The following is a 16589-nucleotide window of genomic DNA, read 5'->3' on the forward strand; positions in this document are numbered from 1 at the left end:
CTGGATATAGTAAATCATCCCATCAACTTCCTTATTTTATATCAGAGTGGGGTTCAAAAGTAAGGTATTGAAAAAAAACTGATATCTGATAATACTCAGTTTTATTTGTCTAGTACAGCTTTCTTAAAGTAGAATCTGAAACTGATTCTGATTGTCCAGTCATGACACTCAGATGTCAGGTATGTAAGGGATAACCCATGGCTAGCTGCACTAAAGGATTTTAAAGAACAATGTGAAGTAGGGATGTGTAATATTCAAGTTGTTGAATATAGATTTGTAATTCTGATATATTATGTAGTTGCTGCATAGGGCACTAGGGGGCAGAGGGTGAATATGATATGATGCAGTAATATGCAAAGAGAATAAAAATGAGAACAGCATGTATTGAAACTGATCGAAGCTTCTAGTAATCTTTTCACAAATAATACAGGATGGGCTCATTGATACTGCTCTATTGATATATTGATGCAAGACACTTATTGATTCCTTGACAAAAAATATTGATATTAAAATTATAGTTATATAATTATAATAAAACATGGGTTTCTGAAACATGAAATGAGAGTATTAATAAAAATAAAGAATAAGAAAAAATATTTAAAGACTACACAATCTGTATCAACTGTAGCCTAGGTAATACTTGCCATTTCGTCTTACACCACGTCTTGCTTTACGCCTCTTGTAAAAAAACACAGCTGCTGCTGCAACACCAGCACCACCCAACACCAGCACACATATCAGTGCTACATAGCCTGGGCTCAGACCTGATTTTGTAAACAGCAAGAGAAACAGTCATTAGAACAAACAGCAAAGCTAGTTATAAATGTATTATTATTATTATTATTACTATTATTAATAGTTAGAACTTCTCATTTAACAACATTATATAATAATTTTATTCTTGGTTGAATTTTTGCTGCTGTTGTTGCTGCATACCTGAATCTGAATATGGCTGAGAGGGTTGTTTGGTCGGGTCGCTTTTGTTGATAGTCTTGGGAGCTGGAGATGAAAAGACCAAAAATATATATATTTGAGAGGAGGTTCAAAATGAAATAAGGCAGATAGGTATGTACAGTATATGCAGCAAAGCCATAACCATGTCTTTAACATTGGGGGGGACAAAGTTTTATAAAGCATAACCAGTGAAGGGAATTCTGGGACTATTCTAGTTGGGAAATAATAATTTTTTAACTATTTGCAAATAATATTTGTATTAATTTGCATTAAAATATGCACACATGTAGGCTACTTTTATTTGTATGCCTAAAATGTTAAAAATGTAAAAGAGTCAGGACATGAATCACGTAAAAGGGAATCCACAAGGGAATCAAACATTTGGAAAATAAGCAAAACAACAGTGAACAAAAATAGCAAAGTAGTGCTCAGATGTTTAGTAATAATTTGACATGAATTCAATCTTAAACTGAGTAATTATCAGAAGTTATACTTTTGTGACGTCATGAACGTCAGTTATTGAACAAATGTGGTTTGAACGCATGAGTGACAAAGTTAATGCGGTCTCCAGAAATAGACATGACTACAGTAGCTAGTTCATTTCTCCAATGACACTATAGTGGTTAAGCATTGTTGAATGGGAAACACAAAGCTGATCTTTATCAGTCATGAATGATGTTAAACTTTTTGACAAATTCTTCTCTCTAAGTGGCTATTTACTGAAATATCAACAGTTGTGTACCAACAGGGATGTGTTATATCAGGCCAATGGCACCAGGACTGACCTAATGTGGAGTTTATCGCACATGTCAAAGTAACTTTAATAGAGGTTGTTGTAATTTTTTCTTTTCTTTTTAAAATAAATTAATTATGGACAGCTATGCTATCCATATATGTACAGCAACTCACTTTGACGAACTCTTAAAGGGAATACATGCAAACAACAATTTAGAAAAAAAAAAAAAAAAAAAAAAAAAAAAAAGGATGAACAAAGAAAAATAGCTGAATAAATGAACATGAAGAATTTACTCACCAGAGGCGCTAACACTGAATTTCCTCTCATACGATTTTTTGGATTTGTCAATGACCTGTAGTGTGTACAGCCCAGCTTGTTCATCACTGATGTTGTTGATGGTGAGAGACCCATTACTGTGTATCTTCAGTCTGCCTCTGAATGTGTTTTTCAGTTCATCTGTCCCCAGTGTAATCTCACACCGTGGGGTCTCATTTACCCCACATCTGGCTATAATTAACTTTTGAGGTCCAAAGTACCAAAATATTTGATCGTATTCTTGTCCATCAGTGTTAAGGGTTACAGGTGGTTCCTCCATTTCTGCTGTTTGAACACCAACTAGAAAACACAAAGAAAGTAAAAGCTGACATTAAAACCATGTGATGTGTTTAAGGCTTTCATGTTTCACATTAGCAAACTAAAGAAAGTGTATGAACTTTCAAATGAAAACTGTATTTATTTTCAGATGTAGGCATTTTCAGTGTGAAATAGAAGAGTGAATTATGACAGTGATTACACTGTCACTGTATTATACTTATTAATATTGACAGGCCTCACATAATGGTCCGTGTACGTTTTGATAGTTTGTTTTCCAATTTGAAATGAAATACGCAGAAACGAGAAAACGGTCGTTTCCCGTTTTTTCGTTTGTTAAAAAAAACGGAAAAACGAGATTTTGACTCGATTTTCTTTTTTTTCGGGTCACGGATAGAAAACGGAAACACGACTTCAAAACTCGTTTTCCACATGTGGGCGGTCATTACACGCCCCTTTCAGCCGATTGGTCTATCAAATCTGAGCCAATGACGTCATCTTCAGTTCGTTCAACAAAATAATAGTCCTCAGTAGATGTCATCAATCGGCTTTCTTCTGTGCAACCTAATTCGTATTTCACAGAAATATGTTTGCACAGATAAAAAAAAGTTTAAAAAACCTACAGTAAATTTAATTAAGTCTGTTTTTAAGCTGTCATTGTGTTTTTAAAATGTAAAATGTAAATGCCTCTACATCTGTTACCAAGCGCATGACATCCTTTGGGCTACTACCACCGATCAATAGGCTATACATAATGATAGACTATTCTCTATTATAGATCAGTGGCTACTGCACTCATTTTTTTTTTCTTTTCTTATTTTAATGTTTTGTTTACATTTTATACATTTAAATTCAATCATTTAGCAGACGCATTCCTTGCAGTAGACTATGCAGTCATATTAGAAAATAGGCACTAGGTGGCAACACCTAATAACGTTATCACCATCGGGGGGCTTTTTAGTTTTCCTTAGCTTATAAATGGCCATACAGATTTTATCTCTTAAATTAAACACTTTTATGAACACAGTGAACATTATTATATGTCACAGTTTACTTGCTATCCTCACTTTTTCTGTCTTTCCTTCGCTTTTGAATGAATTAGCTATAAATGGCCCTGAACATTTTACTTTCAATTTCGATTTAACGGCTATTGGCGATTCTGCGTCAATTGCTTTAGTGGACAACAGCAAAACAAAAACTCTCGTATATTAAACATAGAACTTTTATTATCTTTGTAATTATTTTATTATCTTTTATCATCTTTGTAATTATTTTATTTTGTAAATATTCGTGGCTTAAACAGCGGGAAAATTTACTGTATGCAGTTCTGTGGGTGTTTTGGAAAAACTTAAACTAAACGAAAATTATTGTTGCTTTGTCAATATAATTTCTGTTTTTCCCCCTGACTTTCAACTGGTGCGATCATCGTTTCATTAACCGACAAGATTATATTAAATTAGAATTAAACGAAATTTGATAAATGTCTGTGAATCATTAAAAAATCCCAGGGGTTTAGTTTTAGCCTACATGAACAAATAGCAGAATAAACAACAGAACATGAGGATTCATCATCATCACGCACCTGCAGCGCTTCTGTGAACGGAGAACAAAGGATTCAATTATATAAAAGGAATAAATAGCCTATGTCTGTGCGCGAAATTTATTTCACTTAAGTAGGCTAATTAACATATTACCAAAATGAAAGGGGGAAAAATGCGACAATATGAGTGTCGGTTCATTTTTGAGAAGTTCATAGAAAGGAAACCGAGACGGCAGAACATTTATTTGTTTATTTTACGAGCAATGTTTTGTTTTTATTGTGAGTGTACAAAAATAATAGGCCTATTTAACCCTTCACAGATTCGAATGGTGTTACATATATTTGACCATAAATGTCTGAGTATTTTAAGTTGTTTCCGCTTTTAGGATAAGAAAATTCAAGTGAACGCGTCGGCGCCTCACGCGCAACATCAGTTTTAGTAACTTGACATCACAGCCTGTTAACTGTCAAAATAACATAGGCTACATTCAACCAAATATATAAAAAGTTATACTGCTCATTTTAAGTAGTCTGTGTAGGCTACAATAAAAGCGTTTAAATAATAAATAGTGAATCGTGAATATTGAAACATTTGGATTTGTGTCAAATTAGAGAGGTAGTTATAACGCCGGATTCTGTTTCAATTCAGCTTTAAATTAATTCGTTTTGGCTTAACATTTATATATTATTTTTGTCATAACTAAAATAGCTATGTAGCTGTAATTTTGATCTTTAATGTTTGATCTTTACATATTCCCTCAATCTTTTAACCAAAGGGTTATTAACATTAGCCTATATTCAGCAGGCAATGTTAGGCTATATAAAATAAATAAATAAATAAAGAGAGATGAGCTATTGTTCGTTTTTCAAAATTGCTTACACTACTTATTTATTGTGATTTATTCAAAATAGAATAAAATAAAAACTGTAGTTTTTTTTTTTTTTTTTTTTTTTTTTTTTTAAATCTGTGTGGGTAGTGCAGTTTCACTATGCATATTAAACTACAAACAGCATTACAACAGTCTGTGTGTTGATTAACATTTCTGAAATAAATATTTCTGTGAAATACGTGTTAGGTTGCACAGAAGAAAGCAGATTTATGACATCTACTGATATAGCGGCAGAGGACTGTTATTTTGTTGAACGAACTGAAGATGACGTCACTGGCTCAGATTTGATTGACCAATCGGCTGAAAGGGGCGTGTAATGACCGCCCACATGTGGAAAACGAGTTTTGAAGTCGTGTTTCCGTTTTCTATCCGTGACCCGAAAAAACGAAAATCGAGTCAAAATCTCGTTTTTCCGTTTTTTTTAACAAACGAAAAAACGGGAAACGACCGTTTTCTCGTTTCTGCGTATTTCATCTCAAATTGGAAAACAAACTATCAAAACGTACACGGACCCATAATCAATAATAAAATTCATTGTTTGAATCCTAAGAATTATCTTTCATTAACTTTTCAAAACAAAACAAAAAAAATACAACCAAAAAATAAATTTTAAATGAATGAAACCTAAAATAGGAATACATTTCTGGCAATGGAAATGTGTATGTGGGGATCTGATGCAAGAACAGCATGAAATTGAAATGGACAATTCTTTTTGTTTAAAAAAAAAAAAAAAAAAAAAAAAAAAAAAAAAAAAGGTTGCAGTGTTTATTATAAATGATTTACCAATGCACACACACACACACACACTTTTCTAATTTCTGAAGCTGTTTCACTCAGATATAGCCTACATCACAATATGGAAAAAAAGATTTTTCCAACTTCAGATTCAGGCCGACTTTAAGGCCCTTTTCATTTTAACATTTTTTTTCTATAATATCTGTCAACTTCTAACCTTTAATTACATTTGTGTGAACTGTCTCATGCTCATTCTCATATTTTTCTCATCTACTGCAAGATCAATTTATAATGGTAAAATGAAAAAAAAAACAAAAAAAAAAAAAAACAACAACAAAAAAAATCCCTCCAGAAGTTCACTGCTGTTCCTGCATCTGTACATTTATTTTTGTGTAGTAGACATTGAGCTGCAAAATAATTCCTGAATCCCAGTAAGAGGTTTTATTTGTTGCAGTGTTACATGATCTCATGTGTTCACTGGGCAGTGCAGTAGTCTGTGTATACGTTTTGTGTGTCATCTGATGCCAAAGTTTGATTTTGTCAGACAAAAATAAGTTTTTGACCTGGAAGTTTGAGGTTTGTACAAGTTGTTATATAGTTTTGAGAAAATGTTGAATTGTGTTTAGTGAGGTCTGATCGCGCTCTGACAATGGCAGTGATGTCTCGCGCATATACTTCAATGAGTATAGACATCACTGCCGCTGTCAGAGCGCGATCAGACCTCACTAACCGAATGAGTTTCTCACACAAACCGATCATTTCATGTCTTAGGACATCAATGTGTCATCACGAGCCGCAGGGTTTAATTTGGATTTGTCTATGTGTGACCGGGCGATACCCAAAGATCGCACTTGATTCCGACTACGCCACCGGGGTTTGTTATACCCACGGAAAAGATTTAATATAGCAACACAAATTCGTTACCAATAGGTGGGTGGGTGAGTAGACAAAGGCAAAGGATTAAAGATGAGGCAGCTTTATTAAGTGTACAAAAGTTAAAAACTGTCACATCGGCTCACAAGGGCTCCATATGACAGTTCACAAAAACAAACAAAACTCCACTTTACGATATGTACATAAAATACAGAAGTTTGGAGGAGATGGTCTGCCACAACCCTGTCACACCACACGTAATAAACCATAAACCATATCACTCCAACCTATGAAGCACAGCACTCAATGTGCACACCATCAAACGAGCAGCCAAACTCCTTCCCTTCTTCTGCAAAATACAAAAAAAAGAGAAAAGAAAACACAACACCACACTTTGTAACAGAATAACTAAAATTTAAACTGACAAAGAAAACGTTACATTCAGTGTGTTTACAATTCAAAACAAATACAAAAGATAAAAAGGTCCTTCTCAAAAAATTAGCATATTGTGATAAAAGTTCATTATTTTCCATAATGTAATGATAAAAATTAAACTTTCATACATTTTAGATTCATTGCACACCAACTGAAATATTTCAGGTCTTTTATTGTTTTAATACTGATGATTTTGGCATACAGCTCATGAAAACCCAAAATTCTCAAAAAATTAGCATATCATGAAAAGGTTCTCTAAACGAGCTATTAACCTAATCATCTGAATCAACTAATTAACTCTAAACACCTGCAAAAGATTCCTGAGGCTTTTAAAAACTCCCAGCCTGCTTCATTACTCAAAACCGCAATCATGGGTAAGACTGCCGACCAGAAGGCCATCATTGACACCCTCAAGCGAGAGGGTAAGACACAGAAAGAAATTTCTGAACGAATAGGCTGTTCCCAGAGTGCTGTATCAAGGCACCTCAGTGGGAAGTCTGTGGGAAGGAAAAAGTGTGGCAAAAAACGCTGCACAACGAGAAGAGGTGACCGGACCCTGAGGAAGATTGTGGAGAAGGACCGATTCCAGACCTTGGGGGACCTGCGGAAGCAGTGGACTGAGTCTGGAGTAGAAACATCCAGAGCCACCGTGCACAGGCGTGTGCAGGAAATGGGCTACAGGTGCCGCATTCCCCAGGTCAAGCCACTTTTGAACCAGAAACAGCGGCAGAAGCGCCTGACCTGGGCTACAGAGAAGCAGCACTGGACTGTTGCTCAGTTTTGCATGTCATTCGGAAATCAAGGTGCCAGAGTCTGGAGGAAGACTGGGGAGAAGGAAATGCCAAAATGCCTGAAGTCCAGTGTCAAGTACCCACAGTCAGTGATGGTCTGGGGTGCCATGTCAGCTGCTGGTGTTGGTCCACTGTGTTTTATCAAGGGCAGGGTCAATGCAGCTAGCTATCAGGAGATTTTGGAGCACTTCATGCTTCCATCTGCTGAAAAGCTTTATGGAGATGAAGATTTCGTTTTTCAGCACGACCGGGCACCTGCTCACAGTGGCAAAACCACTGGTAAATGGTTTACTGACCATGGTATTACTGTGCTCAATTGGCCTGCCAACTCTCCTGACCTGAACCCCATAGAGAATCTGTGGGATATTGTGAAGAGAAAGTTGAGAGACGCAAGACCCAACACTCTGGATGAGCTTAAGGCCGCTATCGAAGCATCCTGGGCCTCCATAACACCTCAGCAGTGCCAGAGGCTGATTGCCTCCATGCCACGCCGCATTGAAGCAGTCATTTCTGCAAAAGGATTCCCGACCAAGTATTGAGTGCATAACTGAACATAATTATTTGAAGGTTGACTTTTTTTGTATTAAAAACACTTTTCTTTTATTGGTCGGATGAAATATGCTAATTTTTTGAGATTGAATTTGGGTTTTCATGAGCTGTATGCCAAAATCATCAGTATTAAAACAATAAAAGACCTGAAATATTTCAGTTGGTGTGCAATGAATCTAAAATATATGAAAGTTTAATTTTTATCATTACATTATGGAAAATAATGAACTTTTATCACAATATGCTAATTTTTTGAGAAGGACCTGTATATGCTATAATAAGTTTTGAATTTCTAAGCTACTTTAGTGATAAATCACAGGACAGCGCTGATAACTAGTTTCTGCGTTCCTCTCTGTGCGCACGATCTTCACAGCTACTGTTTGTATAAGTGTTTGTGCTACAATGCAGCTGCGTGAGCACGTTAGCTTGATATAATACACATCAAATCATCTTATGGCTTGAATGTCCAAACCATAAAACAAATACAACTGACAAAGTTTAGTGAAGACGCAAGGCTCACCGCTCGCGCGCCATCACTATTTGTTGAACCGGTGTTCACCTCCGTGTTTTGCTTTTATGCCACTGACTGGACGGGGCGGAGTCACATGGCTACACACGCGGTAGTGTGTTTTTAAACAAAATAACTGACATGGGAAAATTACGCCGGTTAGAGGTTCTGAATTTCGGTTTTGATTACTTTTCGATTAATCATCCAGCCCTACATGACAGCGTTAATTAAAGTTTCTTATGGGTCAAGATCAAGTTTTCTGTTTCAAGCCACTCCCATAATATGTCAACAATCAAAATAATGCACAGCTCAGATTAACTGTATAGCATGTGTGTAAGACTCCAATAAATTTATAAAGTAATTATTATCACAAATAAATCTCTCAATGAGAAAAACTGGTTGTGTCAATAGTATTATAGACTACACAACATTATTATATTATTTTCAAATAAGTTATTAATTTACTTCCTGGTTCAGTTCAGAACTCTTTAAATAAAAATATTATATATATATATATAATATATATATATATATATATATATATATATATATATATATATATATATATATATATATATATATATATATATATATATATATATATATATATATATATATATATATATATATACACATACACACACACACACACACACACACATTTCAGGTCAGAGTCATGCCCATCCCCCAAGTGATGAAAATGAGTCAACAGAGAAAGTCACATTTTACTCAAAGTTGAGACGTCACAACAACGTCTTTAAGACAACGGTCCACATAAAACAGCCTAGTATGATGCCCAACTGTCCTACAATTAAAGGATTAACTTTGAAATGAAAATTAGCCAAACCTTTACTCACCCTCAAGCCATCCTATATGGCTCCTATATGGCATCCGTATATGGCTTTCTTGTTTCTGACAAAGACAATCTGAGAAATATTACTAAATATCCTGACAAATCTGAGCTTTATAATGGCAGTGATAGGGTTCAATGAGTATGAACTGAACAAAGTGCTTCCATCCACATCCATCCATCATAAACCTGTACTCCACACGGCTACAGAGTGTTAATAAAGGCCTTCTAAAGCGAAGTGATGCATTTGTGTAAAAAGACATCCATATTTAAACAAGTTATAAAGTCGAATATCGAGCTTCCGCCAGACCGCCTTCCGTATTCAACGTACGCAGAAAGTGTAATTGAAGCGATGCCAGTTTACACTTTCTTCATAACTTGTACATGGAAGGCGGTCTAGCGGAAGTTCGATATTTGACTTCATAACTTGTTAAATATGGATATTTATTTTATGCAAATGCGTCGTTTTGATTCAGAAGGCCTTTATCAACACTCCAGATCGGTGTGGAGCATATATTCATGATGGATGGATTTGGACGAAAGCACTTTGTTCAGCTCATAGTCACTGAACCCTATCACTGCCATTATAAAGCTTGGATGCGTCAGGGTATTTATTAATATTTCTGCTATTATGTTCATCAGAAAGTCATATACACCTAGGATGGCTTGAGGGTGAGTAAAGCTTGGGGTCATTTTAATTTCAAAGTGACGTAATCCTTGAACATTGTCAGTGTCAAAGAGAAGTAAACAATTAAGGAACATACGATCACTTACTTTCTTGTTCACTGATGAGGAAGTATTCACACTGCATTCAGTCACAGTCACTGATGTCTCGTCACACAATTCCTGTAACTGTGAGAAAGACAGGTACAAAACTGAGGCAAGGATGTTTGCCAGATTGCCACCACAACCAATACTAGAATCAACCAAAGTCTAAGTATCTACTGTCACTTTAATGGCTGTCGTGCACAAAGCAGACATGCAGAATATTTTTTTTTTTTTTTTAGCAAATTCATGAAATGCAGAACAGAGTGAAACATGGTTGACTTTCAAATAAATAAAGTCTTCAAAAAAACTCACCCTTAAACACCAAAGCCACGAGGAATCCCCATAGTTGTATGTGACCTCCTCATCTGGAAAGATATCTCTTATACTAAATAGGCACAGGTGTGGTCTTCCGTCAACAATTATTGTCTTTACTTTGCAATTTGGATTTCTGTGATCATCACACAGCAGTCGCCCAAGTGAACCGTCCACTTTAGTAGCATCTGTGCTGTGAGAAAAATAATGCAGTAAGAAACTTAAAACATTCCTAACTGAACAATATATATTTTTGGGGTTAGGCTAACCTTGGCCTATTTAACCTATATTAAAAAAAAAATACACATTGTGACAGTTAACTTCCCTTCCTGAGAATTTAAAAGGTGAGATGATAGGCCAAATATAACACCCCACTTAGGAATCACCCTGCTAAACAATAACCATGTTATTGATTATCACTAACTTATAAGTTCCAATTGTTATAAGAACCCTAGCAAAGCTGCTACAGTAATAATAAATAGAAACAATAATATTAATCATAATTATTGTTGAAAAAATGGCCAGCTTACCAATAACGTGTTCCATTCCATGTGAAGTCAAACAAGTAGTTGCCTTGAACATCTTCAACATGTTTACTTTGAGAGAGAATCCAACGGTATTCAACAACAAAGGTGGATGATTCAATGTGCTCAAGAGAAAACACACCTCTCCCTAAAAGGACAAATAATAATAATAATAATAATAATAAAAAAACAACATGAACCCAAGTGCACCTATTTATTACACAACTAACCATCTTATCTTTTTAAAGGGTTAAATCCTGTAAAACTTTGTAATGTAATATGAGGTGCAGCAAGTGACAAAATATTTCAAGCATCAGTTATCACCACTGTGATGTACTAGTTGAGTTTGGTTACCCTATTTTCTGTAACCTATACAGAATTTCAAGTATTAATTTTGAAATAAAATATATAATTTTATAATTTTTTTTTGTTTCTTCAACCTTTATGTAAATAATAGGCTGACCCTAGGGCAAAATGTGTGAATGTGAAAGACCATGTTCAGACTGCCAGCAATACAGTGCACTTCTCATTGTCACCTCTGACGGATGTGAGGGAATGCAAGGAAAGGAAATAAGATCAGAGGATCCAAAGGATAGCTTATTTGTTTACTGAAATATTCTTGATCACTTCAAAACAACATCAGCTGCACTCAAGGGATCTGCCTTTGGGTTGTTAAAGGATTAGTTCACCCAAAAATGAAAGTCTGTCATCTTTGTTTTGCTGAACACAAAGATATTTTGAAGAATGTAACCACAGACTTTTGGGGCACCACTGACTTCTATATGTATGAAAAATACTATGGAAGTCAATAGTGCCCCAAAACTGTGTGGTTACATTCTTCCAAATATCTTCCTTTATGTCCAGCAGAACAAAGAAATAGACCCTCTTTATTTTTTTCCTCTTTTTGAAAGCTGTGAAAACACCTTTGGGGAGTTTTTCTTGTGCTATTTGAGCAAATGGAAACACAAAAAATATATTTAATGTATTTTCTCATTCACTCATACCCAACTATGATGACTTCCGCTTCTGAGAAACCCCAAAATGTGCAAAGGGTCAATTTATATAGGTGTGGAACAACTTGAGGGTGAGTAAATGACAGAATTTTCATTTTTGGGATTTGCAGAAAGGTTGGATTTGTCACACAGATCTTATTTGATCATTAGCAGTTAATAATGTGGACAGTATGTCTGAAAAGATCTGATCTGAGGTAAAGGAAAAAAATAATATCTGATTTGCCTGCAGTCTGAACATAGTCAAAGTGCTTTGTGATGGACAACTTACCTTTAAATGTGTTGATTTGTCGTCCCTCGATGAAGGCTTTGTCTGACAATATGTGTTCTTTTGCATCCTGCTCAGGTTTTATTCTCTTCTTTCTCACCATGTTGACTAAAAACATTCCAGGCAACATGATGACTATGTGTTTTTATTATATGAATTCCTTATATAAAGTATATTATTGTCAGACTGTAGTTAAGCCTCTATATAAACTGATTTTGCAGTTTAATATGATAGAGAAATATTAGAAATATATAACATGAACATACCTTAAGCAAAATGACTGACTGTATTATCGAATATTATATATATATATATATATATATATATATATATATATATATATATATATATATATATATATATATATATATATATATATATGAATAATATTCGATAATACAGTCAGTCATTTTGCTTAAGGTATGTTTATGTTATATATTTCTAATATTTCTCTATCATATTAAACTGTAAATTCATTAATGTTAGGCCTGAGTAAAAAATATTGATTCCTCGATTCTCATTTTTTATTAGAAACTATAAATCCCCAGAATTGATTAGTCTTTGCTGTTATCAGATGGTGAATGAAAAGAACACTGTAGCTCACCTCCCATTACAATCACTTTGGGGTTTGTTACTTTTGATAAGAAAAACGAATACGTCATTATGTGTCTATGAACCAGAAAATAATTTAGTTTGTACCATAAAAAACGCCAAAGACGCCATTTTAGCCGCTAATAGGCTAGTACCTTTAACTGATGTTAGCCCGATTAGCTGCCATGTTTAAAGGTAACTAGTTAAAACTGTCTGACTAATAACACACTGAGCTATGTACTTTTATAAGTAAATACACTTACCTTGACATGATCAAGTGAAAATCTCCCGTTATAGCTCGCCAACTTCGCTGGAATTGTGCTAATTATTCTTAATTATTATTATTAATCTCTCTCCGTCACACCTCACGTCAAGACGATTGAAGATCAGAGGCGGGGCGAGCTGACGGTCACGATGTCAAATCCAGCCAATCACTGACGAGGATTCCAGTGCTCCACCAATGAATCGCGCGCTAGGGCGGGTCTAGGTGTATGAAATGTGTATGATACCGCAGTAGCACCAAATTTTCAATAGGGGGAGATTATACACACTGAGCATACACACATACACACTGAAAAACGGGTACAACGTGTTTATAAGGACATATTGAGAAAACGCGGGAGGTGGTTAGGAACGACCTTATAAGCCTTTCTGCACTGCTCGACTTATGAGGACATCAGTACTGTCCTCATAGTTACGGTATGTCCTCATAGAGTCGGTACGTATTCATGCATTTTGTCCTCATAATCCGGCCGCACCAACGCGCACACACACACACACACACACACACACACACGACCGGATTGAAACCCAGGCAAGGCAGCAGTGACTTATATCACTAGACGTGCATTCCGTCGCATCATACAGCGATGAAACACTAGGGCACTTAAATCAACCTGCCAACAGAAATAGCAGTTACTAATAAAAATCATAAAAAACAAACAAGCAACCTACTGTCGTACATACCAGGAGACGTGCACAGCGCGGTACTATGCATGGTTGTTGAACAGAGTGCAGTTCGTTATTCGTCGACAAGCTATATACGAAGAAAAGATTTATAAATAAATATTCCCTGAGGAAACCTCCCCCAAAACAAGATGTACGAACCTGAAACTAGGGGCAGCATACGCGCAGCAGCATGAAGCAGGGACGGCACACCAAACATCCTTCCATTCATAAATGGCGGACTCCCGTAAAGGGGCGGCACGGATGACAACGCATCCCAGGTAACCAATGCCCTCCCATTTTATACCATAACACTCCGGTCCTGATAGGCTCACAGTTTACCTGACATCACCCAATAAACCACCGAGGGTATACTTCACACTGCTACATTCGGAAGCGATTATAATATATCATCAATTGTGTTCGACTGAAGAAACAAAGTCACCTACATCTTGGATGCGCTGGGGGTAAGCAGATAAACATCAAATTTTCATTTTTGGGTGAACTATCCCTTTAATACATTGATGCGATTATTAACGTTACTGTAGTATGAAGCAGAGCAGGACCGAGTGTTGCGGGAGCTGAACGAGGAGCTGGAGCGATTGCGCAACACAGACTTTTATTATGACACAGTCGCCGCCGCCGCTTCCGCTTTTCCGGTCATGAGTATGAGGTTTACGGGAGCTGTCCTTGTCGACAGAACCAGCGGCAGATGGTAAACAGTAATTATGTTCCATAAATAAGTAACACAATCCACCATAAAACGTGCAAGAAGTAAATAAGGAACTGCTTGAAGCAAGCTAGTGGTTTGCTGGACGCTAGACACTACTTCCGCATTTGTCCACGGCACTGTTGTCATGTGGTTTCTACGTCAGTAAAGGCGGTAACAAAGGTAACTGACGTCATTGACAGGCGACTGCACTGCCCCGTGTCACTGTTTAGAATGGGCATTTTCTCATGATTTACAAGTAGTTGAAAACATTAGAGATATTGTTAGTAATCAGCTGGATAAAATATATAACACTAGCCTAGTGGTTTTTGGATATTTTACTGCGAAAATCTTACATAGTGTACCTTTAACAAGACACAGCTGGTCCAAATGAACTAATGAGGGTAACCATGGATACAAACAAGTGGTGGGAAACGGAACAAAAGAGAACATGTGACTAACAGAACAAGGTGCAAAAACAGACATACATGTGACCTTACTCCCCCTCCCGGAAAGCGTGACCTTGCGGCAGAAAGAGTCCAACCAGGGAGGGGGGCAGGCACCTTGGAGGCCGTGGGCAGGTGTGGACTGGTAGGATGCCTCCAGGGTGGATCGGGCAGTTCGGGGGGCCATGGTGGTGTGGGACTGGAGGGGACTCGGGGACTGGAGCTATCACTGAAGCAGATTCGGGGGAGCAAACTCAGGGGGCTGGAACCATCTCTGGTTCCAGGACATCCCCTCATGCTCCACTAAAAGGCCTAAGGGCCACAAGTGTGGAGGCTATTACGGCTGAGCATGTCGTCTATGCCAGGGGAACCTTGGCTCGGCCCAGAGTGTGGGTACCAGCGAACTCGGCGGATTCGGAGCAATCGCCGTCTGAAGTGTGGCAGACGGGCGGGTTTCGCTGTGAAGGCTAGAGTGTCATGAATGTCGGAGAGACACCTGTTGACTACGGGAGACACGATGTGGAGTTCTTTTAAGGTTTGGGGGACGTTATTTGGTGGACCTTCAGGGAACATTCAGGACGTTTAGGGAACCATACTTTATTTGGAAATGTTCTCAGAGCATCCCTGCTGCCCTTGTCAAAAATTTTTATTGAAAATTAGAGCTAAATTGACTAATAAAAGTGGCTGTTCAAACTAAATTTTGACTTTATTTTTTCTCCAATTGTTGTAACTGTGTGTTTCTAAAGCATTTGTTGCAAAAAAAAAAAATTGTGGAAAAAAAAAAATCTGATCAAATGCATGTGGTTGCGGTCATTAGAGATGCAGGTAACGTGGCAGCCCTGATTTTATTGGACTTAAGTGCAGCTTTTGACACAGTAGACCACATGATTCTTATGAAGCAGTTATGCCATGTAATTGGAATTCATGGGATGGTTTTATTTAATTAATAGTGTTATAGAGTTAATCATGCATTTTGTGTATGTGGGTTTATTGTTTGGGAATGCTGTTGGCAGAGGAAATTAAGCCATATGGTTTTGTGAAACACTGCCACTGGGTAACTGCAAACAGTGACTATTTCAGTATTCTCTGTTAATAAAAATTACAAAATAGGATTACTGGGGAAGACAATCTATTTATGCAGCTGTAATGTTCTGGCCTGAGCAGAAAAAATAACCAACCCAATCATTCAGAGAGAGTGTTTTTGCTGAAGGCTGAGTGGACTGAGCAAAGGAACTGATCCAGTGGAACTGGTGAAAGTTAACAGTTTTCACCTGCCAGGACTTATACGGGATGAAAAAGCTCTGCGTAGTTCAAGTTACGCTGAATCAGGTAAAAACAGATGCAATCTTTGTCTAATAAAGTAGCATAACTTTGTCACCATGAAATCAAAGTTTACATTTTTTTTATATCTGTGCTTATTATTATTATTTTATATTCATGTGTCCTTTGTAATCTTTAATCAAAATAACTTACCCTCCCTCTTGCAGTGACTAATATTTTTATTTTATTTTATAATATTTTAAACTTTGTATATACAATATAAATATACTTACACACACATATA

At 36.6% G+C, this 16589-nt stretch overlaps 2 protein-coding genes across 2 annotated transcripts in view; both read right to left on the reverse strand.

Moving 5' to 3' along the window:
• LOC125254386 overlaps window positions 1–16589 on the reverse strand; it is a 94991-nt gene that overhangs the window by 32129 nt on the left and 46273 nt on the right. The gene's annotated exons all lie outside the window — the stretch shown is intronic.
• LOC125254387 (N-lysine methyltransferase KMT5A-A-like) lies at window positions 6566–14185 on the reverse strand. Its single transcript, XM_048168988.1, has 7 exons — window positions 14033–14185; window positions 13189–13961; window positions 12338–12442; window positions 11063–11204; window positions 10533–10725; window positions 10227–10304; window positions 6566–6668 (listed from the first exon to the last, which is right to left on the reverse strand). The coding sequence occupies exons 3-7, from the start codon at window positions 12435–12437 to the stop codon at window positions 6597–6599; spliced, it is 585 nt and encodes a 194-aa protein (XP_048024945.1). The 5' UTR covers window positions 12438–12442; window positions 13189–13961; window positions 14033–14185; the 3' UTR covers window positions 6566–6596.

Source organism: Megalobrama amblycephala, linkage group LG19 (assembly GCF_018812025.1).
Source record: "Megalobrama amblycephala isolate DHTTF-2021 linkage group LG19, ASM1881202v1, whole genome shotgun sequence".
Taxonomy (NCBI): Eukaryota; Metazoa; Chordata; class Actinopteri; order Cypriniformes; family Xenocyprididae; genus Megalobrama; species Megalobrama amblycephala.